At 37.7% G+C, this 26,711-nt stretch overlaps 1 protein-coding gene across 30 annotated transcripts in view; it reads left to right on the top strand.

Annotated features, from left to right (window-relative positions):
• The window catches only part of ADAM22 (ADAM metallopeptidase domain 22), a 232,637-nt gene that overhangs the window by 195,484 nt on the left and 10,442 nt on the right, over nt 1–26,711 (top strand). For 2 of the 30 annotated variants that reach the window (XM_082692349.1, XM_082692346.1), the window contains exons 25-33: nt 570–660; nt 4,371–4,388; nt 11,000–11,107; nt 13,501–13,601; nt 13,932–13,998; nt 16,257–16,367; nt 18,585–18,671; nt 19,989–20,018; nt 24,612–24,735. In XM_082692349.1, the coding sequence (XP_082548475.1) occupies nt 570–660; nt 4,371–4,388; nt 11,000–11,107; nt 13,501–13,601; nt 13,932–13,998; nt 16,257–16,367; nt 18,585–18,671; nt 19,989–20,018; nt 24,612–24,735 (737 nt within the window). Of the gene's footprint in view, nt 1–569; nt 661–4,370; nt 4,389–10,999; nt 11,195–13,500; nt 13,602–13,931; nt 13,999–14,171; nt 16,228–16,256; nt 16,368–18,179; nt 18,279–18,584; nt 18,672–19,988; nt 20,019–24,611; nt 24,736–26,711 lie in introns of those variants that run through there. The other 28 variants (XM_082692347.1, XM_082692335.1, XM_082692353.1 and 25 more) reach the window with 22 other exon arrangements.

The raw sequence follows: 26,711 nt of genomic DNA, 5'->3' as shown, positions 1-26,711 counted from the left end.
TGCCTGCCTCTCTGCCTACTTGTGATCTCTCTCTCTCTATCAAATAAATAAATAAAATCTTTAAAAAAAAAAAAAAAGAACACCCACTTTTTTTACTTCACAGTAGGTACAGATATCAAATCATTATGCTGTGCACATGAAACAAATACAACCTTATGTCAACAGTAGCTCAAAAAAATTAAATTTAAAAAGTACTCTCTAAAATTAAGACTTAAAGAGGAAAAAATACCTACTTTGTAAAACAAATAATTTTGTTAATGTGGAGATTACAAATATGGAGAATAAAGTTCCTGAAGGAATTTTTATATCAAGGGGTGCCTGGGTGGCTCAGTGGTTAAGCATCTCCCTTTGGCTCAGGTCATGATGGTCCTGGGATCCAGCCCCTTATCAGATTCCCACCCCAGCAGGAAGCCTGGGTCTCCCTCTCCCACTCCCCCTGCTTGTTTTCCTTCTTTCACTGTCTCTCTCTCTGTCAAATAAATAAATAAAATCTTTAAAAAAAAAAAGAATTTTATATCAGAATTTCCTTTATATACACTGATCTTCATTGTTTTCTTTTTCCCCTGTAGGTGTTGCTGGTACCAATATCATAATAGGCATAATCGCTGGTACCATCTTAGTGCTGGCCCTCATATTAGGAATAACTGCATGGGGTTATAAGTAAGTAGATTGTCTCAGCATTGCTACTATCAAAATAGACTTTAAAACATTTTGCTTAGATGAATTAACCTCCTAGGAAGTTTTGTATCATTGGATAAATATACCTGCGATGAAAATCAGTCTGGTTCCACAGGCAATCAGTGAATAGCCTTGGCATGATTAGAGGCGATCATAATTTATTACGTTTTTAGACTTTGGATAACTCCCTTCTTGTTCTAAGAATAGAGAATACTGTTTCAAAACCATTATGTGAAGTAAAGTCAATGGAAATCGTGTCTTGTGTGAAGGCTGTGTTGGTTTGCTGTTTAGTGACACAGGCTCTCTTGACTTAAACCCATACCCAGAGATCTAGGCAGGATGGTCCCATAGGGCGTATAACGCTTTAGTCACAACAGCAGTGATGACATCAGTATCAACAAGCACAGCAGTGGCAGCTCCGTGACTGGGTACGTCCTGTGGCCTGGCCTCGTGCCAGAGACAGAACCTTCATATCTTCTTACCCAGTATGAAGGAGGCCCTATTATTTGTTAACTATTGGGTGTTTGTTCGTGGAGAAAAAACTGTTCAGAGACTTCATTTGTTCACCTTAAGAGTCAGCCTGAAGTTGCAACTTGTAATATGTAATTCTTTTTTTTAATTAACATTTAATGTATTATTTGCCCCAAGTGCACTGGTCTGTGAATCGTCAGGCTGTAATATGTAATTCTTAAGCTTCGAGTTCAACTAGAAGTTTTGGGTTCTTATTTATAAACTTTAAAAAGTTACAAGTTATACAGCTTTTGAATACTGAATCCCCTTGCGCATTTAGCTAAGTAGATGACTTTAAAGTACTTCAGTCTTATGATGTAAAAAATTTCCTTAGCATTCAAGTAAGTTACTTAAGTTTAATAACTTGAAGCTTAAATATGGCGAAGCTTAAGTTCTGTTTGATTTCAACTTAAAAGCATCGTTCTCCTGATCTGATGATGATGTTTTAGTACCCTGACTTGAAAGGTCTACAGTGTTTTCTGGGCATTCTGGCTGTTGCCCCACTTTATAATATATCCCCCACCCATACGTTTGGCTTACTTCACTGAAAGATTGGGAATTAGAATATTTTAGGATTCAAAAATACCTCAAAACTTTCAACAGACTAGGCACTATGAAATTATGTGCAATTATTATTATTATTATTATTACCTGACATGGTCTTAAACTAACTCCATTGAAGGAAATCTCTTTAAAAGTATATGTGGCTGTTGCTTGTTGTGAAGTCAAAACCCTGAAAGAGTTTCTTTGGCAGAAAAGAGAGCAATAAGTTTACTGCCAGGATGTACTTTGTATGCTAAAAGCATTAAAATATATGGGGGCATTTGTGGACGGCTATTTATTACCAAGTAACATGGACAGCATAGACAGACAGGAAAGTTTAGCATAACATGGCAACTACCACATTGAACAACAAAGGAGGGCACAGCACAGTAGGAAAGCTCTGCCTGGATTAAATGAGTACCTAGTCCTGTACCAGCTCATAGATGCTCAATACCTATGGGCCTCTTTGATGTGCAGGCCATCACTGCATACTTCTATTTACATGGGCTGATTTCATCATAACATTTGGAGTTATAATTACATGTCTTAAAGGAAGGCTTTTCTGTGTATTTATCATTTGACCTCCCCTCACACCTCAGGTGAATTACATCGCGGAGTTACACTATTTCCTCCACTTCCCTGATTCAAGACCTAGGTGGTAATTGCCATCACAAGCTTTGAGCTTTTGAGGTAGCTCAGTGGTTTCATTGGTTATGTGGAAAGGGGAAGGCAAAATTATTGGTTCTATTATGTGTGATCTCCTGCCACCTACTGACACAAATTGGTATTTCATGGTTTTGCAGTCTTGGAAAAAATTACTTGCAGAAAACATGAAATCTAAACTTTTACTTCTCTTGCTAATGGAATTACCTGTATCCATTTGTTTTAATGGTTAGAATTAAAGTACGTCATTCTCTATGTAATTTCTTATTTTATGAAATTCTTTTGAGATTTCACTGCTTTTTTCATTTCTGAATATATGTATTTTGCATATTCACTAAGGAAAAAAGACAAATTTATTCATACTGCAGTATCCTCTTCATAAATAATTTGAACCTGAATGATTAAAGTTTTAGTACTACTAAAATTATTCACAGTATGTTTAAGAATAGAATGAGAATGTAGAAATTTTATTTTTTTTTTTTTTTTTTTTTTTTTTTTAAAGATTTTATTTATTTATTTGACAGAGAGAAATCACAAGTAGATGGAGAGGCAGGCAGAGAGAGAGAGAGAGGGAAGCAGGCTCTCTGCTGAGCAGAGAGCCCGATGCGGGACTCGATCCCAGGACTCTGAGATCATGACCTGAGCCGAAGGCAGCGGCTTAACCCACTGAGCCACCCAGGCGCCCCGAGAATGTAGAAATTTTAATACAGGAATTAAATCCGTGAAATTAATATTCTATTTGAAATTCAAAAATGGATTTTGGACCTGAAAACTCATTTCCTCATTAATGCTTCAAGTTAAACTTTCTACCCCTTCTCCAAGCCTTGGAGTGAGGGAATGACAAGAATAGGCCCTGAGGAATACAATACTTATTTGGAATCGATGGACCACTAGGGAATCGGATGGAGGGAATAAAAAGTAAAACATACTGAATAGGAAGATTCTGGGACTTACTCTCTGCACCCCCCCCAACCAATCCAACAGTTTGAACTATGAAAAATATAAGTAACAAATTGGCACTTCTGCTCTCATGAGCTCATTATTAAACCAAGATACTTACAGGGTGCATGGAATAGATAGGCAGATGAAGGTGCTACAAACAAAATTGACATGGAAACATTAGCCTTGATCTGGGAAGGTAGGAACCCACTACTCAATTGCTTGACCTTTCTAACATATCTTCAAAATACTAACAGTTAATTAGGTCATGATAAGAAAGTTAAAAATTAAGTCTTTTGAATTGTTAAGTTAAAAGTCACTGGTGCCTTATAGAACACATTTTGTTTAATATTGGTTTGTTTTAAAACTCATATTTGTTTTAGTGTATGCCCAAAGTTTTTCATTTGGGCATACAAACTAAACTTTGAACAAAGCAATTCCAGTGTAAGGTTTTAGTAAGTCGTGATCACTTAGAAGGTCCCTAACAGCTGTGAATTAACTCACTCTAATATATCCTACATGATGAAATAAGATGTTCCCGTGTCCAGTCATATTTTCCCATTTGAAATTCTTAGGAATAGCCTTAGTTCTGGATATATATTCCAGAAGGAAAGAATTATGATTTTTATTTCTGTGAAAGTGGTTAATTTATATAAATAACTTGAATAAGATTGACTTTAGAGCGTTACTAACTACATGTTTAATATGGTACAGTTAATATTGCAAAAGCAGGTATTCTTTCATGACTGAAACTTATTTATGCTGTTAAAAATAGTTACTTGAACAAATTGTCACTAAGCCTTTGGTGTCTCTTTTAAAGATGAAGGAGAGAGAGAGAGAGTTTGTGTGTGTGTGTGTGAGAGAGAGAGACAGACAGAGAGAGAGAGACTGTATTCCTCGTTTTAATTTTGCAATTCAAAACTCCGCTAGTGGAGACCTTTCAATGAATGCTAGAACTTTCATGTTCATTGCTTTCTCTGAATATACTTCATAGGTAACTAATTCTTCTCTTTCCTTTTCTTCTTGTCCATGAAAAGAAATTATCGAGAACAGAGGTATGTGATGAGAATAAGCTGAACACATAACTGAAAGTTTTAAATACTGTTAGCATCCTTGCAGTTCATACATGCAGTTATAAATTATGTTGACTTTGTTTCTGTGATCATTGAGCAGTCTTGTTTTTCATGACCTTGAGACTATAATTTTAATAATGGTGCTGTGGATTGTATTATTTTAAAATACATGTATTATCATTTAATTTTAATGGTTCTTTCATCCAACAGTACCATAATAATAGAAGTTACTTATGCTACTATTATAGTAATATATATGGAAATGAATTTTTTCCATCTAAAACAAACTTCCTCTGTGTTAAGGAATCACCTGTGTTTATATTAGTTAATTGGCTTTTCTTCATCTTTTTAGCAATCTTACTGCCTAGTACTTTCTGAAGGAATTTTTTTTGTTGTTGTTACTATTGTTATGTTAGTAACTTCCATTCATAAATGATAAAATTTATATGGACACAGTGTTAGGATCAGGAGAATGTCCTAGTATTGTTTACCTCTGCATGAGAAAATATTTTTGTTCTGATTACGTAATTGTGTAGGTAAAGAAATAATTTGCATTATTAGAATCTCAGAGTGTCTAGTGTAAAGCCCATAAAGTCAGACACCCTGTTCATCATAACCTGAAAATCTATGTTTAACTAACAGCATAAAAAGAGATACAGAGCATTCATGTGTTTTTATAAAAATGCCTATTTTTTCTAAATCTAAATTAGCTCATTTTGAGATGTCGCCTTCACTTTTCACATTCCAAAAATTATTAATGCTTTTAGCTATTGATACTAAAAATTTTAAATATCCTGGAAGACCAGGTCTTGTGCATCATATAGCACTAGGTTAGTACTCAAGATTATCTGTACAGATTCATACTTACTTAACTGTCCCCACTGTTCCATTAAATGTCAGGCAGATTAGGAATAAGATGTAATAAACATGATACACGTTTTCGGGCCCCAGCCAGCTTTCATTTTTTCACAAATTAAAATTTTGAACTTTACTTTTCTGTTTCATCCCATGTTGTAATTTAAAATTCCTGTAAGACTTTAGCCATAAGTATCTACAGTCTCTATAAATGTGCTCATAGTGGACCAACTAAGATCCTGATCAGTTAGCATGGATATTAGGAAAGATTCATACGGGCCTGGGATAACTAAGTAACTCGTTATTAATGGGAAAAGTAAACCTGAGACAAAATGAACTAAGTTTTAAAAACAACTAGATTTCTTTTTGACATGTTTAAAACTCTTATGTCCAGAATCACTGGAAAAGATCTGGACTTGGTTAAGCTTTCTCTTAGATAGAGTTTGATCAGTCATATCAGAAATCTAAGTTTGGTGGCTTTCTCCAATGGAAAATAAAATTAGGCTAATAAGATCAAATACTGATGATGCAGCCTCATTTCTATAGGGGCTAAGGCTACAAAGTGATTTAATATGGCTGACATATAAAAATGAGAGTAAAATGTCACAAATATAAGCAACATAAGCAAACCTGAAGCAGTGCTCTAAGACACATTCTCACCTGGAGTACAATCCAGAGTAAAGGATTACACACCACACTACAAAAAATTGTTAATATGCAAAACTGTGTACCAACTTCTTATTCTAACTCAGAATCTGCCTAGGTTACAGTTGAGAACTTTTTTGCATTAAGAGTTTCCTTTATTTGTCTGATATAATTTCATGCCTCCTGGCATTACCAACTCATCATTTCATCAATCTGGTTACTGTTTTGGAATCTAGTCTATATTTTGAGAGCGGTCACATCTTTGACAAATTTATTTTATGTATTTTGATATATTTTATTGCAATATTTATTTAGTTTTGTCCTGTCCATAGCTAATGAGTCTTAGACTTGTAGAATAATTCTCAAAATGAAGAAGTAGCAAATAATGGACTTTAGGTCAGCAAGTCATAAATGTATAAATATCTTCTGAAGGATTTTCCTTTTTGAGAATATATGTCAGTTGGTAGTAGAGTAGTTGAAAAGGGCACATGGACCAAAGCATGCATTAAGAAATGTGTAGTCTTATAAAAATATATTCAGATGTTCAGAAGGATGTGTTCAGTTTCAAAGGATGCTAGGAAATAGAAGTAAGAATTTTGAGTTGTCTTTATCTTTACATTTAAAGGTTTTCCTTTGAGGTTCCATGGTGGGAGGACCAAGTGACAAGGAATCAGAAATTCACTTTGTAGGATGTGATTTCTTGGGAAATCACTTAAATTTTCCATGACTTTAAAATCAGATAAAGTTCTGTGTAATATGTAAAGCATCATAGTAAGGGAAGTTCCTAATACGTGGTCTCTGAAGACTGCGTTTCTCTGATATTCAAACGGAGGACATGGATGTGGTCGTCCTCACAGAGCCAAGGCAGCATCCGTTCACATGAATGAGGCCCACACTTACTGGTCGACCTGGTGCAAGTATTGGCAAACATAGAGGTTTGCTCTGACACTAAATGTGAGACCATATTAAGCATATAGCCAGTTATCAGATTCTTATTAATGATATAATGTCTTAGAAATGCCATTAGGCATAACTTTCAAATTACTGGAGGAGTCAGGCAAGTAATTCTGTGAAGGAACTTGGTAACCTGGCATGATAGATTTAATTGCAAGTTTGACAAAAAGACAAGAAACCAACCTTTTTTTTCTTTTTGTTTATAAACTGCTTAATAAAACAGGAGCCCCGTTCTGGACACAGTAGAGGCAGAATCCCATGCACGAATGGTATTATTTTAAATCTGCCAGTGTTACCTTATGAAGGGTAGAACCGTGTAACCTAGGAACCATGGAGAGTTCTTTTACACAACATTGTTGGAAGGATGGCTAAAGATCTTTTTCTTTAAAATCTTCAGGGAAGAAGACTTCCATATTATTTTCAGCTGATGCTATTATAATTGTTTTAGGACTTAGCAGCTGTTTACTCTGTGGGTTTGTTTTTTTAAGATTTTATTTTATTTTTTATAAACATATAATATATTTTTATTCCCAGGGGTACAGGTCTGTGAATCACCAGGTTTACACACTTCACAGCACTCATCATAGCACATATCCTCCCCATTGAGATTTTATTTTTAAGCAATCTCTACACCCCATTACGGTTCTCTGACTCAGAACCCTGAAATCAAGAGTCTCACACTCCACCAAATGAGCCTGCCAGGCGTCCCAGCAACTGTATACTTTGTAACAAGAATTCTAAATTTGAGCTTTAGTTTTCAGGCAGGTTTGCAAGTAGCAATAGATCAAGCAAACATTCATTTGAACTTGGATTTATAAAACATTCACCTTATTCAGCTGAAATAGTCTCTTCCTTTGTCTGAAATGAGCACACATCATTATGATTAATGTGAAATAAAATAAATAATTAGGTCATATCTTTCTGATCTGTACTTTAAACAGAAACCCCCTTCCCCATTTCTTTTCTTTCTCACCTGTTTTAGCCAGTTTATCTCCTGCATGTGAACCTCCCTCCCTCCTTTTTTTCAAGCCTATCTCAGTTTGTTTTTATATTATTATTATTTAAGTGATACGCATCTGTCAGTATGACTTGGTACACATTATACAATATTTCTTAAAACAGTAAAGTAATAATTCTAATATCAGACAGCCCAGACACAAACAAAAGCATTGGAGAAATGCCTCCTTCAGCATTAAGGTTAGGACTTAATTTTTTTTCATTGCATTCTCATTTTGAGTCTGTGTAAAGATCAAAGTTAAATATTATGGTTCAGTGGACCCTTGAAGGAAAGACCAGACTGCCCCTCATAACAGGGTTCCTTTCTGAGGAAAAAGAATTTAGTTAGATAAGCTTTTGTTTTAGACATTATTTATTTTTTTAAAAATCATGTGCATATCTGTAATATTTACATATAATATGGGACATATGAATTAATTATCCCATGACAAAACTTGGTGCTAGTCAGGCCACCTAATGTAGTAATCACTTTATGATTCAAAACTCCATGAGACCAGCAAAATTGAAGAAGAAAGCCATAAAGGCTAGAAAAATAAATTTAATTCAAAAAATTTAAGGAATTATTTAGTTAATCATTTATGATCTTATGTAACAAATGATGAAATGCTATTTTATTGATCATGGGGACCTGATATTCTCTATCTTCACTAAAGGTTAAACAAGAAGAGATAAATTTGTTGTAGTCTGCAATGGATATTAAAAAAAGGAGAAATTTCTCGATAGTGAAGAATGTTAAATATTATTCTTAAGAGATCTTTCACAAAATTCTTACTCTGTCATTAACATTGTTAACATTGTTATTCATTTACTGTGTGAAGAAATATGCATTACACGCATTCCTTATGGGATTTTAAGGGGAATCCAGAGTCTTTTCTGTGTTTTAGAGTCTTCCTAATAGAAATAGCTAAGAATCGAATCTGCCCATCACAATAAAAATAAGGCCATGCCCCAGAAGTTCATTGAACTTAAACTCCCTTCTAACCCTTTGACTGAAGCCCACAGTTTATGATATATTTGACATTTACAATTTTTGTTCATTGTGTGAAAGGTGACCATGCACTGCAGAGAAATTACACTGAAGGAGTGGTATGATGGGGAGACTTTAAAAAAACCAAACCAACAACAGAACTAGGCCCCTCTGTCAGGAGAGGTAGTCCATTGAAGTCTGCAGCATCAGCCAAGGGAGCTCCTGGTAAATTCCTGAATGCCAGAACCATGTCGTGAAAAGATAATTTGGGCGAAAGATTAATGGTCAGATGTAGTTGGAATTTGTCTTTATTTTATTTGAATTTAGTGAGGCACATCTTATCAGCTTATACAGAGTATTACTAAAGGTAATGATGAGAAAAAGGATTTGTTAGCCATAAAGATTATTATTGGAAATTGATGTTGATGGGATATTCTCTGGCATTCATTTATAAATATTAATATGATCATATGATCCAAAAGGAAAGTTTCCACCCTGAGGTGACATACAGAACTCTGAGTTTCTTGAGATCATTTTTTTTTTCAAGCATGACAGAACATTTTACTCATAGGAGACAAGGCAGAAAATGTGATTCCAGAGATTAAAGATCTCTTGCATAACAATATGTCCTGTATTATTAACACTGTGAATATGGGGAAATTGTATTATTTCTCTAGAAAATTAATGTTTCATAATATACTTTGAAAAAGAAAAAAATTACAGTTATGAGCTGAAGCCATTTAAAGCGTTAAAAATATTTTGTGAGAACATGTATCACAGAGTTCTAGGTAAAATTAGTCTTACAAATCTAAGAAGAACTTTGACTTGCTTCAAAGGGGAGGATCACACAAGTTAATATATGTGCTTCCTATGGGTTGAAAATATTTTTAGATTTGTGAAAATGTGGGAGTATATGGGATTGAAATAATATGAGAGAACTATTCAAGTCATTCAAAAGTACGAATGACCAAGTGTTGTCAAGATTTCAGACAGAATAGGAATTGGTACAAGAAAGCAAACATCTGGAAGTGGCATTTTTTAAGATAGAATTTAGCATCAGCAAGTAACCAAGGTAAACAGGAAAACCAAGTAGAAAAAGGAGTTGGCAAACTTGGCCTTTGTTGGAGACCTACTGAAGTATAACTCTGTTATACTGTTAATCCAGTACCTCCCACAACGGTCCCAAATGGAACTGAATCAAATTTTGGATGCAGGTGACTGGAGGCCAGCCATTGGCAGATTATCACATTAGCTCTTGAGGCTGACTAGGTGGTCCATTCTAGAGTTTTCTACCCTTCTCCCTTAGGAAAAATAATAAAAATCTGTTCCAATCTTAGTTAATTCAAAATCAGAGCAAGCAGGGTCCATAGCAGTTCAGATTAAACAGATCTTCCTTTGTTGTGTTCCCTCTACAGTGGAGAATACAGAAACGAGGTCACCCACCAACGACCTACAAGTATCTCCCCCTATAGTCTCAACAAGAATTCATTTATTTTTCAACCCCTTCTTCTTGCACAATTATCTTCTTTTACATATTCTGTTGTGCAGCTGTAGAATTACATTTTTGATTGGTGTTGGAATCTCTTTTAGTTTCTTCCTATTTCTCCTAAATGAACAGTGAGGCTCCAGATTGAACAGATTACGCTAATAAGAATTTATTTGGATTAAATTATAGAAAATGGCTTAGAAATCACTCAGTTATTTTAAGACTTAATTGGTCTTAAGGTTACATTATATAAAGTTTAGAAATCATGAATAGTTTATTGGCCGCAGTGAAAAAACACTATGCCTTACCTAGGACAACATGTCCCAACATGTTTCCTTTAGCACCATTTTTTTTTTTTTCAAAGACAACTTCGATCAACATCTCCAAGTATAATAAAGTTAAAACAGAAAAACCTCATCTTTCCATATTTTTCCCCTGAAGCAAGGCTTTATTCATCCAGACTGTACAGACTTTAGTGATTGTATTTCTGACCTCTACAGTTAGAATGACTGTAACTTGTCACATTTATTAATAATCTTACGTGTTGTTATAAATTTGATTCATGTAGATCATTATCCCTACCTCTTTTTTCCTAAAATAATATTTGTATATGTCTGTGTTCATGTGTGTGTCTTGTTTTCTGACTCTGAAATGTTTATTATGCCTTAGACAGTTACCCCAGGGAGATTATGTAAAAAAGCCTGGAGATGGTGACTCTTTTTATAGCGACATTGCTCCCGGAGTCAGCACAAACTCAGCATCTAGTTCTAAGAAGAGGTCTGCTTTTCTGTCGCATTTTCAGATTTCTACCTGTTCCATCACACATTATTCCATTAGTCAGAACATTTCATTATTTTGCAGCAGGTTTGATTACTTCTTCCTTCTTTCTTGAATGTTAAAAAATAGTATCCTTTGTTCTTTGATTACTGCACTTCCAAATGCCATATGCTCAGAACCACTTGTTAAGCCAATCAGGCCAGAAATTGAACCAAAACTAAACTAAATGGATGACAATCCTAAATCTACAGAGAAATCCTAGGGTTTTTCAATCTTGCTCTTATATGGCTTGAGAAATAATACATAGTGTTTTATAATATTTTAAATGGTGAGCTTTATGTCATGTTGGGTAGTCAAAGAAAAAGGTTACTGTCATGCTTCAGTAAAGCAGTTGTTAAATTGGTACTATAAATACCGCGTTGAGTATTTTTAAATTTTAAATATACCAAAGCTAAGCTTGCTGTGAAAAAAAGATCGCTTCTCTGTGAATCATATATTTGAATATTATGATTTTGCCTTTTATTCCTGGAATGATTATTTCTAGACTTTCTCATTTAGAGTTTAGTTGCCAAATTAAGTATATTTAGTATTTGCCTGGGTTTTATAATAGGATAAGTGGGGTTAATACATTATTTATATGTCTTAAACTTTGATGTTATATTCTTGCTCCAGGATCTTAAGGTGTATAAGACCAGTTAAAATTCTGCATGCTTTATAATCGCTTAATAAAATAAACTGGTAGAAGAAATAAATAGTTGGAATGTTTTAGGAAATGAGGCCTACATTCACGTTGAAGAACGCTAAAATGTTCCTGTGGAAGAGTTTCTTTAAAATTGGTTAAGGGGGGTTATGTATAGGAAAAAAAGGTTTGGTAGCCAAGTACCTGGCTTTGGGCACAATAGGCACTTTGGAGACTGGAGGATAATTTCTAGTTTACTCAGAAGAAACGTGATCTCTTCTGGAATTCTATATAGAGTGAATCATCTGTAAAAATTCTGCAATGGATCTCACTCTGTAAGCAATCACAAAGGAAAGAAAGAATCAGTAGATCTGGGAACTCTTCTTTAATGTGGAACTGTCTTAAGCATGAAGGATTGTTTTTACTTGGATTAACATAGCATAGAGCAAAAATAAAAATATTAGTTTTTGCACAAGGAGTACAGATCTATAGCAGAATGTTCAAAAATTTTTATTCTTTTTATTGGGGTTTTTTTTTGGTTAAGAGAATAAGGTTTATCTAAATTCCGTATATAAATATTTTCTTGGTCAAATATTTAATTTTAAATTAAATAACATGGTAAAGAGGTAGAGAAATCAGTGGATTCCAGCAGAATTTCTGTTGTCCTGCTGGACAAAATAGGATTCATTCTTTAATCAGAAAATTATGTTGTAAAACTCCTAATCTGGGGAATTAATGTGTAATAACTGTGCTGAGTTCCATGTATTTTCATTCATCAATAGAAAGCTCCTTTTAGAGTAGATATTAATAGCAATTAACTGGAATGTGTCAAAAAGATTTTAAATATAGTGCTATTTTCTAAAGTACCTCAAGAAGAGCTTAAAATACTGATTAGAATAATTCCCAGATACTAGAAGAGTGGGTTATGACATTTAAGTAGTTAAAAATGGTATCAAATTATGTGACTTCTTCTAAATACATGTAGTTTGTCAAAATACTTTTTCTTATGTGGTACAGGTAGGTGTGTAAGTTGTGCTTCTCGTAGACAATTTATTTAAGATGGTAGGATACACATAGCGTACGGGCTTAATGGTACATGGGCTTTGTGAGAGACATTTCCATGATAAACATTTGATTCAGTTCGGCTATTGGGCAATTAACTAAGAGTACTACATTTGGTCGGGGGCAGGGGAGGTATTTATGGAGAAAATGCCAATTCTCAGAAAATAGTTTTATTGTTTAAGAAAACCTAAATATTACTTTGATGAAGGTTGAGCAGTTTCAATTGAACAGATCTTAACGAAATCTCTTGGAAGTCCATGTTCTCATAATATTTGAATGAAAACCATTGCTTTACAATTAAGAAACATCTATAGTGGGACCCCATTATAACTCTTCTGCTTGGGTAATGTAACTGAACCATAACTGTCCGTGGTTGTTGGGAATGTAATTGGCTTGCATGGTATGCTGGTACTTTTCCATTGTAAACTATTGTAATGGGGTTCCACTGTATTTGACTTTTCTTAAATTGAATGTTGTGTAATTCTGCCTTCTTCATGAAGACGTTCATGTTCTCTTCATTCTTTCATTTCAGATTTTTTTCTTTCTTGGTTTATTTAATGCGTAGTAATGCTTAGAAATTTTGCTTACTGATTTTGAAACTCAGTTCACTTGATCATATTTTTGAACAGTATATACACATTTTCCATTTCAGGTCAAATGGGCTTTCTCATTCTTGGAGTGAAAGGATTCCAGACACAAAACATATTTCAGACATCTGTGAAAACGGACGACCTCGAAGTAATTCTTGGCAAGGTATAGGGCGGCATTCTGAGCAGCTAGTGCATCTGTTTGCAGGACCCAGATTCTGTTTTGTGGTTCTTGGTTGTAAAGATTTGTCTTTCATGTATGCTCTGTACTTCTCCCAACAGAGAAGAGGGCATTTATTATGATTTCTTTCTTTTTTCTTGGATTTTAAATGATGGGATTCAGTAGGACCAGGGTGAGAGAAGGCTATACAGTACTATACAGCCCTGTGTTCTGGGAAGGGCTGGCTGTGAATTACACCACTTGAAATACCCTGTGATTACACATAGGACAATTGTTTATATATATTCAAATCTAGCTGTAAACCATCTTTTTCAGGTAACCTGGGAGGCAACAGAAAGAAAATCAGAGGCAAAAGATTTAGACCTCGGTCTAATTCAACTGAGTAAGTCTAAACCTCTAATGGAAAAAGGCATTCCAAGGTCCTGTGCAATTAGTGTGCAGAGTTAATTAACGAGATCATCAAAGAACTGTAAACCATGCCTCTGGTCTTGGTTTTGTCTTTTAATTCTTTTTTTGCGGTTTTAAAATTAACCATGGCTTTTCTCTTTTACATAGGCATCTCCGCAACTGTGCCCAAACCAATATTCACTGATAGCGGGGGTCCCCACTCTCGCTGCAGGCTTTTTCCTCCAGTAACCTGCCATGTGGTGTCTTGGTTCCTTTTGAAGGGAATTTTGATAACATTCCTTTCTTCTCATCACCTGGGGTCCAGCCATTTCAGAGGGGTCACCTTTCCTCTTCCCAATATTCACACAGCCTAGAAGCATCCGGGGACAATTCCCACCGTCCTAGAGCATGAGACTGCTCACAGTGTGAAACCACCGCTCGGAGGGCTTCATGGCTGCGATCTAAGCATTCTCTCAGACTAATGGAAGACGGATTCCCTTTTAAATCTTCCTTCTGAGGACATTTAAAAGGGCACTTACCAAAACTTGCTCTTTAACGGAATCATTGTCACTAAATGCAACACTATCTGTTTTAAATGATAGCCACACATTTTTTTTTTTTTTTAAGCTGAGGAGAGGGAGAGGGTGGGATCAGAAATTACATTTAAAGTTATTTCTAATGAGGTAAACACCATGCACTTTTTTTTGGTTTGTTGTTTCTTCACTTAAGAAAGTACAACAAGACCAAGCTTCCTCAAACCTTTATCTCACGTTAAGGAATCAAACACACACCCTCATTATCCTTCTGGACCTTGCCACCAGGTTTTAATTAACCATACTTTTTTGACCTATCTAAACCTTTTTTTTTTTTTTTTAAACTTCTTTCTCACTGCAGTGCTAGTTTTGTTTTCAGGATCACTGTTGCCTCTTCATGCCTTAATACTTTACAAAAAAATCTGAATTGGCAGGTGTTTGTTAACTGCTTGCAGAAACTTATGTTAGCTTTTCCATCATATACCCTGCCTTTTTCAGTCCAGGAATAAAAACAGTGCCCTGAAATTTGGACCCTCCTGCTGATGGTATTGTCTTGTAAGTGGCTTGTCAAAAGTTTGCTAAAGGATACTTTATTTTTAGAAGCAATAGATAGGTTTCAGTGATACCCTTGCATGGTCCAGAATGGCATCATAGAACTCCATCATAAATGACTAATCTGTTAGAGTTTATCTTATACATTCCCAAAGCGCTTTGATGCTTTAGGGCTCATTGTGGATAAACTCTTGGAATGTCCTTTGATTTGTTTTGCATGAGGTCACCTGGTAAAGAGCGCCTCAGCTCATCTCGTTGCTCACAAGAATACAGATAAAACTGCAAAACATCCTTCAGAACTTCCTTTGTGTACTGGTTAGCATTTTAACAGCATTTCCTAGAATAAGGCTTTGAAAACTCTTGAATGAAAATAAACCAACATTATATTAAAGCTGTGTATTGACCCAAACAGCACTTGGTATTTAGCAAGATTCATACAGTATTTTCTAGCATGGTCACTTACTTTTTAAAACTTCTGTAAAACTCCCACGCATATCATGATAAAAATTATAATACTAGCTAGCCCTCAAGGAATCTCTTGCCTGTGAGATAACACTGTATTATTTAATAAGATGTCATAGTGGGATCATCTTTGTGAGTAAGAAGTATTAAGGTCTCCCTCAGATTTTTCAGGCTTTGCAGATGTGGGTTACATGACTCATGTTAATTAAATGGAACCAAGTCTATGAGGTTGGCCACTATTCTCACATACCTTATTGTATGGGCACTATATACTTTTTTTTTTTTTCCTTGGAAAGAGTCCTACTACATAACATATCAGGAGGTGTATTGGCAGTCTTTTTTTATGCTTTCCATATTGGCTAAATAATCCCTTTTGCTTCTGCTATAACATTATAATTTGTGGGACTGTAAGAGGAACAGAATGACCACAGACAGACATATCTTTTTATTTTTTAGATTAAAAGGTATCATCTGAGTCTATGATTTCAGCATCCCCTTTAGTACCCATCATCCCAAAGGATGATGAAACATCAGGACATGAATTAAAACACTCACCACAAATGCTTACTTGGCTAATTAACAACATATAATGTCCTTGTTTATTGTATTGTTTTTCCACTCAAAGTTTTTGCATCTTCCTCACTGTTGTACATGATGTGAAAAAAGTTTTGGCTTAGACTTTGTATTATATATTGTGTTTTTACAGGAGGGAGCCCCAAGCACCTGAGCCTGGGCACTCCCTCGCCCAGACAGTCCCATCCCAAGGCATAAGCCTCGGGGGCTCTGACAGCCCCCAGACAGGGAGTCTGGATCACAGGTCAGTCTCCACCTGCCCCTTCATTCTGGGCTGCCACTTAATCTCCCTCCTAGTCCCTTCCTTGGCTGAGAACAGGGTCATTTGATCTTTGACTGACCCCCAGCGTCTGCTTGGACATGGTCCTGGTCCAGCCAGCACCAGCTAATTTTCCTCTGCCTTTCCATCCTGGAGAACACAAAGAGCTCTCCTCCCCTGTCTAACGCATTTTTTTTGCATGTTGCGCTACAAGCCAAGTCAAGCCACATAGGCAGGTTTACAGCAGTTTGATAAAATCCCATCACTTCCGCCGCCACCACCTAGAGATGCTAGGATGCTCGCTGTGAAGACACTTTCACGGGCAGAGCCCCAGAAGGAACAACCACTGAGAGCTCTCTTCAGTGACCTCTAGTGAAATGATCACAGCCTTCTGAGATGTTCCCTGAAATGGAGGGAAAGGTCCATCACATGCAAGCCAAGCCATGCGGCTGTAGGTTTCATGGAACAGCCATGGCGTCTGCCCTTTGAGCTTCTCAGATTGTCAGTGAAAGGAACACAAGTCTCCTCCTGGAAGCTGCCTGTGGGTGACTCAGTCTGCTGTGTGGCTATGTTTCACCTGATAACAGCTGCATGGGCTTTGCTCCGGTGTTCCCCAGGCCAGAGCATTCACTAGCCTTCATCTGTGGCTGCACTTGCTTTTTGACTCTTTCTTTTTGTTCAAAGTCTCAGTGGAAATTTTTATGCAAGTTTTAACTGGCTATCTCTGTGAAAAGTGCAAGTTGGCAATGATTGTGGCTAAAGGCAAAACTGGTGTGAGTTGTTCCTGAGGCAGGGGACACTGTCTTAGCAAAAATGGTCTCACCAACATAAAAAGCAACCAAACCCTTCTCTTAGGAGGGAACTTCATTGGTCATAGTTAAAAGGAGGGAAAGGGCTATGGAAAAAGTAACCTAATTTTGTTTCTATAACTGAAAATGTGGTCATGATTTAAGTGTATTTACAAACTAAAACCAAGTACAGTGGAAAGAAGCAAAGTTTAACCCCAAACGAATAGTGTATTCTATCTTTCCCCTGGTTTCTTTCCAAATAACTTGGAAAGTTTGATAGAGCTTGTATCTTTGTTATCTATAGTGTCTCTCTAGAAGTTACTTTTTAAGAGAGAAAATTCAGTAAAATCTCCAAATTGTTCCAACACTGGATTTGTTGAATCTATGTTTATTTTACAAGAGCCCATTCTGAAAGGGGATGTGTTTTTGCTTGGCTCCCTGGGTTCAAATCAAAGGAAACTCTGGGGAAAAGAAAAACAAAGACCAAAAAACAAAACCAACAGCTTGCACTCCCAATTTACCATCTTTTAAATTTTCTTTTGCGCAGTAATTCCAATGGAGACTTTGCCAGATCCATCAGGGAAATGCTAATGAAGGTCATTCGTATCCTCTGGTAGTTACTCACATAATTCAGGACCAGACATTCAGAAGGCAACTTCTGAGGTCCGTTTTTTAATGGAACCACAATTACGTTAGTCTGGAGTGCATAGGAGGAAGAAGGAATATTGCAGCTACAGCTAAAATGCTGAGCCCAATCTGAAGATCCTGGAGGCCTTTTTGGCCCACACTTAATATGTGTGAGGGCTCTGGGATCAGAAGAGCAGGACCCTTTCTGCTCTTTATAGAGCCAACTGGAGCACCTTTTTTGTTAACTCCAGTTTAGGTCCTGCTATCTGGAGTGAGACAGAAGCCATGTAAAGTCTTTTTTTTTTTTTTTTTCTTTTTTCATATTGGAAAGAGAACATTCTCCTTTTAATTGTTCTTGGGGTGTTATATACCCAAACACCAGGTTGGAATTGCAGCCATCTGAATATTCTCAAAAAGCACCGTTATCATTTGAAAACCAAGGAACCAAATGAGAGGTGGCCTGGAAAAAGCCACTTTGGAGGTGGGTGAATGGGATCTCTGACAGTACTGTGATTGGAAGACAGCTTCTGATTCCCTTGGGGAAACGACTGGCAAGGCTTTCCCTGAAATGTTGAATACATTCTCGAATGCCTCGAACCTTGTTGCAGCTGAGTTGATTCTCATGTCACTGTACGGACTGCCGCATAACCCCAGCATCCATCCTGGTTTATTTGCCATAGTCACTTGCATTTGGAGGGTGAAGAACATCCTTGCTAAGCTTGTGCTGTGTATTTTCAGATTTTCTATCTTGTTCTGCTTTCTTTGTTCCTTCCATTGCTTTCTGCAGGTATTTAAACCCATGGTTCAAAAGAGACTATAATGTAGCTAAGTGGGTAGAAGATGTGAATAAAAACACAGAAGGACCATACTTTAGGTATTTTATAAATTAATTTTATATCCTTTTCAAACTCTCCCAGCACATACGGATACTGTAGTGTGACTGGCTCTCTATCTTGTATCTCCCAAATACAAGTTCCCATAGGTGGAAGGGGTCCTTGTTTATTTGCTGCCTTTTGATCTCTGTTTCTGGCTTCGTGAGCAAGTCTAGTTCTTTTCTGAATGTTTCAAATGAAGCCATTTGAAAGGGTTACTTACCATTTAGTGCATGCCCCCATCACCATCTTGAGCTTTTTAGTAGCTTTCTCTTCATTTTATGCTATGTAGTGTTCTATGGGCATGAAACATACTTTCCACTAATAAAGAAGCACTATTAACCTGAACAATTTAATTTCTAGAAATTAGCAGTTTTATAGTGCATTTTTCCTACTTCCTGCCTTAAGAGTGCATAGTGCATACTAAAACTTAAGGGAAAACATGAAAAGAAACCAAACGAAATATAGCAGAATTTTACTTGGAGTAAAAACAGTGATTTAAGGGAACTTAAGACGACCAAGGAAACCTTGACCACAGGAGGGTGGGATCAGATGAGTTTGGGTTTTTATTCATTTAGTACAAGCATTTGCCTCCAAACAAGGGCTGTGCTGAGAAGTGTTGCACCGATTCTCAACAAAACATCCGAGGAACTTTTTATGCTAGGAAGACGGTTGTTGTCTCACACTTCACATAGAGCGGGAAGCAGATAGAAAAACATGTTCTTGATTCACAGAAGAGCAGACTGAGTATCCTTACATTTTAGAAGCTCTAGAATTGACTCCACTGTAGCTCAGTCTGACTTCAGAGGTCAGAGAAAATTTCCAAGAGCTCTTAATGGCATTTTTTTCAGTCTTTGTAATATCAAAGTGATTTCCCAGAGGTAAATGTCCAGTTTATTTAAGACTGCTTTGTGGACAGCTAAGGTAAAGAAGAAATATGGACTGTGTTACGACCTCTTCTGAGCAGAATAGGCTTTCAGATTACTTTTTGCCATGACTCGGGTCAGCATTTCACAGATACCAAAATATGCGTACGTACTTGACTCTCGGCACCTGTCTAAGGTGAACTTTCTCTTCCAGTGTACCATTTAGTCCAGACATGTATAGTTTGAGAAAATGATTAGACCTACTTGCATCTTAATTTGATCCATACATTTGCCTATGCCTCAAGGAAAGCATAACCCTGCCTGCTCACAACAATATATCCTGCTTCTATGCCCCATCTTTCTCTCCTGCCCTGTTCCCCTGCTTCTGTCACTTCCCCACACTGAGCCTCATACACATGCACTCACATTCAAACATCCCACCCTCACCTGTAGCTCTCAAGATGGCCAACGTCAGGAAGACAGGTAAGATTATTTTGAATGTTACTTGGAATCTTGGCTCACCCGCAGTCCTGTTTCTCCTATCTACCTTCCTCAGGCTTGTGGGCAGATTGTAATTCGTATCAGCCATCGAACCAAAACAGGATGACTTTGGCCCCACAGGGGCAAGGGCTTTTATACCTCAATGGAATTAGCATTTTTTGGCACCAATGATTTGTGAAATGGTACCCCGGAAGAGTTGTTTTGCCTCCCCTGGGTCAGCTGAGTAGTACATGTGGCTCCCAGAGAAGAGTTCACATTTCTTAAAATCAGCACCCAGGTCTGCCCAGAAGCTGCATGACTAAACGCAATTTGGATGGGGAAATGCTTTAGCACCCCCGGTTGCACGTGCAAAGCCGCAAGGGCAATTTTAGAGGGTTCCCTTATCTCCTCTTTTTTAATATGAGCTGCCTGTTCCCACAGTGGGTAGTCATATAAGAATGAATTATTCCAGTCCACCTTTGTATTTAAAGGCTAAACAGAATTCACTGGAAGTTTGTACGTAACTGTCATTTTAGGATTAATCAGGGTGATGATGTGGGTGAGACTTGGAAACCGACACCCAGTTTCACTGAAAGTCGTGAATCATTAAGATACCCCAGAGCTTTTATCACAGTGATTCTCACACAACAGAATTTCATCTGCCCCTTCATCCAAGCCGGTCCTTACACAGGAGGCCCAAAGGGTCTCCACACCATGGCTTATGCCTTTGCCAGCCCTCTGCTACAGCTCAGACCTGCTTCATCAGCCACCAGGTTGTTCAGGATTACCTCTCCTGCCAAAACCACCAGTGAGGGCAAAGGCCATTTTATTAATCGTCCATATGGCGTGGGGTTTGGGACCTCCTTATCAGAATGCAGTGAGGACTTAGTGACTGTAGCAGTCTGGGCCAAAGTATAGCCCAGCATTTAAAATATTACATCCGCCTCACTGCAAAGAGCAAAGCGAATGCCGAAAGGTTTGGAGTGATCATAGTGCCTCCGCTGTGCTCCCTTATCCGTTCTGGATCGGACAGTGGTTGCTCAAATGATTGCCAGCATATGTGCGCATCAAGCAGGGTAAGAGCCCTATGTCCCCACACCTCAGTCTTGGGGGCAGTTGGTGACAGTGCATTACAAGCTCAGGACTCAACGTCCTCTTGAGTATTAGGCATTTGATTCCTCTCTTCATCAGGTTGTTGAGTCCCACTTCCATGACCTTATGGAAAATGTAGTTACCCTAAAAAGCAATGAATAATAACTGTCCTGGATTGAGTGCCTTCTACGTACCTTTATTTCTCACCACCCTGTGAGATGTAGGCATTCTTATTCCTATTCTACGGACGAGGACACTGAGGCACACAGACTAACTCAGGGTGGCACAGCTAGTAAGTGTCAGAACCAGAATTAACAGCTTGGCTCTGGACTCCAAAATCTGTTCCTTTCTTTCTTTCTTTTTCTTTTCTTTTTTTTTTTTTTAAGATTTTATTTATTTGACAGACAGAGATCACAAGTAGGCAGAGAGGCAGGCAGAGAGAAAGGAAGGGAAGCAGGCTCCCTGCTGAGCAGAGAGCTCGATGTGGGGCTGGATCCCAGGACCCTGGGATCATGACCTGAGCTGAAGGCAGAGGCTTAACCCACTGAGCCACCCAGGTGCCCCTATTCCTTTCTACTTCACTGTAATTACTTAAGAATAGCGGAGTGGATATGGAGTACTTAAATCCTAACCTAGGACACTTTATAAATCTTTCTGGATTAGGCACCTGAACCCAGATAGGTGAGGAAGGGGAATCTGTCCCTCTGAAGTGTGACTGGCCTGGTTTCAGCCACTTCTGGGGGGCAGAACAGTGCTGAGCTTGGCCTTCCAGGCATGTCTCCAAAAGGCAAACCCAGCAAGGCTCTTGTAGTCTTGCTACAGAGGACAGACCACAGTCCATTGGCCCACAGGCGCACCTTTTTTGTGTAACCTTAAATGGCACCCACTATGCTTACTATGGTTTTTGTAAGTGCTGTAATGGCAATGGTTCACATTTGTTCAAGGATTACTGAGTGAATGAGCTGGGCCAGTGCCTGGCTTTCACTGAAACCCAGTTTGGAACTAGCAGGCAAGTCGCCAGGGTCAGGAAAGAGCCTGAAGATACTTTCGAAGAAATAACTCTGAGACATTTGTGACCAAATTTTAGTTTCTGTTTCCCTAAACTGATGTACCTTACCTTGTTCTCTGCCTTTATTCTGACTCCCCTTCTCAGGCTGAACATCCCCTCGAGATAATCCCTGTTTATGCTGTCACACACCACCCAACCTCCCGGACAGGTTGCCCCTCGCCCCTACTAAAACCATCCTGCCTGCCTTCTCTTCCCCTCCGGCTCAGTCCAAAGTGTCAGCTAACTGGTGTATTCATGTGAGACAATAGTATATGTGCAAATTTCTTGGGGTGAGGGTGTTGTCAGGAGAATATCTCCTTTTGTTTTCATTCACTGGGTTTAGCCATGCGAAAATATTTGGAGGAAAGATCAGACTCAGCACCACTCATTGGAATGGCCTGGTACGTGTGCAGAACTGGTCATTCGGACTCATGGCCAGATGAATGGCTGGCGTGTCTGGGAAGCTATAAGCCAACAGCTCATGCTAGGGGGTACCTACACACTGTAGCAAATTAAAAAGAAGACTCATTTTGCATGATCCCCTAAAGTAAACAAGATTTAGTTCTTTGTCGGTGTACCTGACTAGCTTTCCTGAACTTGGACGTCGCAGCCACTAATGATGAGGCTAAAAATCTTAATTACTATCCCTTGTTTTAGAAAGATGTATTTCAATCTAAATATAAAAGTTTATCCTCATTCTACACAAACTGAGTTTGCTTCCCAAAGGTCATAGTCATATTGGAAATGTTTCCTTAAAGTTAAAAACATCCTTAATTTCTGAATAGAAAAACCTGCAGTAGTCTGCTGCTTTAATAGTCCCGTGGAGGATCTGAAGTACTTACATTCTTAGTTTTACCCATTGGCTCCATAGTGGAGAGCCTCATCACCAGAGAAGGCAAGTATCTGTAATAGTCTAACAGGCCACGCTAAGAAGTGGTCTTAGACATTTTCCGAAAATAGAGGAAGTGTTAAGAGTTACAGATTAAAAGCCAATTAAGCCACTCCTGAGTCTTAAAATTGAGCAAGAACGTTCGCTTGGATCTCAGGGCTTGTAGGAAAAACTATTTTTTCAGCCTTAGCTTTAGTTGGGTGAAAACCACAGGAGAACTAGAGCAAAGCATAACATATGGGTGGGAACCAAAATTTAAAATAAAGGGGAAAAGAGAGACCTCTTGAAGCTGTTGCATGCAGTGCGGTAGCTCTGCCCCTGCCCAGCGTGCCCTCTCCCCGCCCCCGCTGCCAACACTCCCAGCGGATGAGCTCCACACGCTGGCAATAAGGACCTCTGCAGGAAGTAACCACTTCCGCTCTGTGACTCCTAGCCACCTTGCTCCAGGAATGAAGCAGTCACAGATGTGTAGTGGTAACATTTGTGAATGGATAGATACCGCCGAAATGAACACACCTATTTCCCATTGATACGGTGTGAGTGGAAAAAAAAAAAAAACAAACCTCTTGCTTTTTTGTTTTGTTTTTTTGTTTGTTTGTTTTTCACTTCAAGGACAAGATAACAGATGTGGGCTCTTCCCGTGAGCTCAGCCTCCTCACAAATATTGCCACTACACGTGCAGAATCAAACAAGAACAGCGTAATACACCACAGCTTACACGTATATTCATACGGGATGCCTTCACGATGGAGAGGTTACCCAAATAGGGAGGGGTTTTGTTGTGTTTTGTTTTAGTTTCAGTAACATTCCAGTCAATAAAGTGTAGCCACCTTATTGACAGGACCGTTGGACCCTACATGCATTATCAAGATCTGCTTAGATGGCACAGAATCCTCCCCTCTACAGAAATACTGACTGTAGGGACTAATCAGACCATTTTTGTATGTTCTCATCAGACTCTTTGTTTGGCTGGAACTCTGCACTCCTGACTGCTTGCATGTTTACTAATTTATTATTAAACCCCCTGTATTTGCCTTTGTTCTTTCACAACTAACACACTGGCCTCTGAATGCATGAGTTTTGTGTGAACTGGTGTGTGACTTAGCAACTAATAAATGTATCAATTGTATTATATTTTCAGATCTTAAAAATATAATTGGAATTATCATACTAAAACTTTTTTACATTAAGTGGTAAAAATAAGGCAGAGTATTAATATGTCGTACACTTAATTTACCATTATGAGCTCTTAGAATCATTTTGATCCCTTCTCCATTTTAGCTTTTTATCTATTTGCATAGGAAATGTCATTATTGGCTTTCTAATTGAAGAGTCTGATTCTGTGTGCTAACATTTGAACAATCCATTGCAGTTATGACCTTAGGAAGATAAAATTCCAGCATTCCAGTGTTGTGAAGGACAGAGAACCTCCCTGTAGTTAGACCTTTGTAGTAGTGGCCTGTGAAAATAGGAATCCGAGGGTTTGTTCTGAACCCGCTTTTCACATATTTGAAAGAGATGTTAAGCAGTCACATAATATTTATGTCATGTGTTCTCAACGTCTCAGGACTCTGTCTCCTGCCAAGTCTCCATCTTCATCAACTGGGTCTATTGCCTCCAGCAGAAAATACCCATACCCAATGCCTCCACTTCCTGATGAAGAGAAGAAAGTGAACCGACAAAGTGCCAGGGTATGTGGAGACTGCTGTATGCTAACAGCCTTGATTATTACCATTTATTTATGAATTCATAGTTTTAAAGGGAGAGCCATTTCCCGAACCCCTTTTTTTGTTTTTAAAAAAGGAAAAAAATGGAAGATTTTCAAGATTCCATTGAAAAATGGAAGATTTGGGGGGCTCAGATTTATATTTGCAAATGAGCTTAATTACTGCATTGATAATGCTAGAGGTATTTGGTGTGTTTTAATCATTCATTGCTATATATTTCTATCTTTTATTATACACTGTAGCTAATATGTTACAGTCTGAAATAAATGAAACAGAGAATGTATTTTGCTTTATCAGTTTTTTAATATACCCGGAAATACCAGAGATTAAACTAGCCTCATTTCCGTGTCTGATTTGCTTACTCTGGCCTCTTACTAGCTAATAACACCCAATAGGACTTTAGAAATCAGAAACTGTGACAGAAACTTAGACCAGTGTTTCAGAGATGGGAATGGAATTTGGATACAAGGATGAAATTTGGATACAATGAATTTGGGTACACATGAGAATCTATAATGTTAAAAAAAATATGGCAAAAGGTATGGTAAAATTTAGCAACCTTTTATATTTTAAAAAGCCAAATTTAAAAACACATAAGAGCTGATTATTTATATAAAAGTATGCTTCACCAGAAATTTTATTTACTTATTTACTTACTTTTTTTTTTAGTTTGTCATTGAGTCTTCATATAGAAGAACCGGTTCCCTTTTATTTTTGTATTGAGGTGTTATATTAGTGTAATATAATAATGTAACCTAGAATACATTATACACAGTGTTATATTAGTTTCAGGTGTACCAGAAGTTTCTTTAAATACTGAGTCCTCTTTTATACTTTAATTTTGGATCTACTCAGCCTTGCAGTGTTCCCAGAACACATCCATTATGTGAAATTTGAGATATAGTGGAGTTTAGAGAGACAGACCAGCCTTCAGAGGCTTAAGTGAAAGAACTAAAGAATAATTACTTTTATTGCTATCTAAACTCTGTTGTGGTCAGTTACAGTGTAATGTTCTTCTCGGAAATAATTTTGCAATAAAATAAAATAAAGCTTTAAAAGCCTGGGCAGATTTATCTGCTAATGGGTCTTGGGTTCCTAGGATTTTTGGTTTTGAAAGATCTTTCAGAGACTCTTTGACCCTGAACTTATATACTGGGGTTCACGGGAAATATAACTCATTCAGATTTTACCTTGATTGACTCATAGTAAGAAAGCACAACGTGTTAAAAGCAGATTGGATTACTATAATCAAAAAAACTTTAAAAGTCAGTCAGTGGTGTTTTGTTAATTACATGAAGAATTTCCTTCCCGTGTTAATAACGGGTAATGGTAAAGGATGGACAGGAAGAAGAAATTCTGATTCCCAGTGCTCAGCTTTCTGGTCTTAAAAAACAGAATTGTTAATAGGTATCCAGTTGTTATGCTGTGAGTATGTCGTAATGACTTCCAAGGCTGATGGCATTCCTCAGGGAGTGGTCAAAGTACAACACCCCACTTTTTACCTCTGATAAATTGTCTACATTGCTGTTTTGTTTTATGTAGTTGGGGATATTTTCTTAGCCAGTGTCATGCCAGGCTCTAGGTTATTAATGTCCCCACATGGAAGCCCATGAAAATGTCAGCTTCGCAGAATAAGTGGCTGGCCCATGGCCTCTTCCCTGGGACAGTTGTGTGAAAGGTCAGATGGTTCCACCCACCACGGGGTATCCACACGATCACGAAGCAGAGTTCTGCAGGGTAGGCAGCCCCTGTCTCCGGGCTGTGTTTGTGGGCTGCGGAGAATCTAACAAGCAGATCTTTTTGGGAGCAACCCGTCTGTTACAGCTGTCTAGAAATGACCAGTCATGTCTATTCTTAAAAGTGATGGCTTGGCCATTCTTTGCTCCTTTCCCCTCACTCGGATAATGGTGATCTTCTGGTTCCCCAGTGCTATCCCTTTG

Source organism: Mustela nivalis, assembly GCF_964662115.1.
Source record: "Mustela nivalis genome assembly, chromosome: 12".
Taxonomy (NCBI): Eukaryota; Metazoa; Chordata; class Mammalia; order Carnivora; family Mustelidae; genus Mustela; species Mustela nivalis.
Note: the sequence above shows the minus strand (reverse complement) of the source record. Positions and strands in the feature narration are given on the sequence as shown.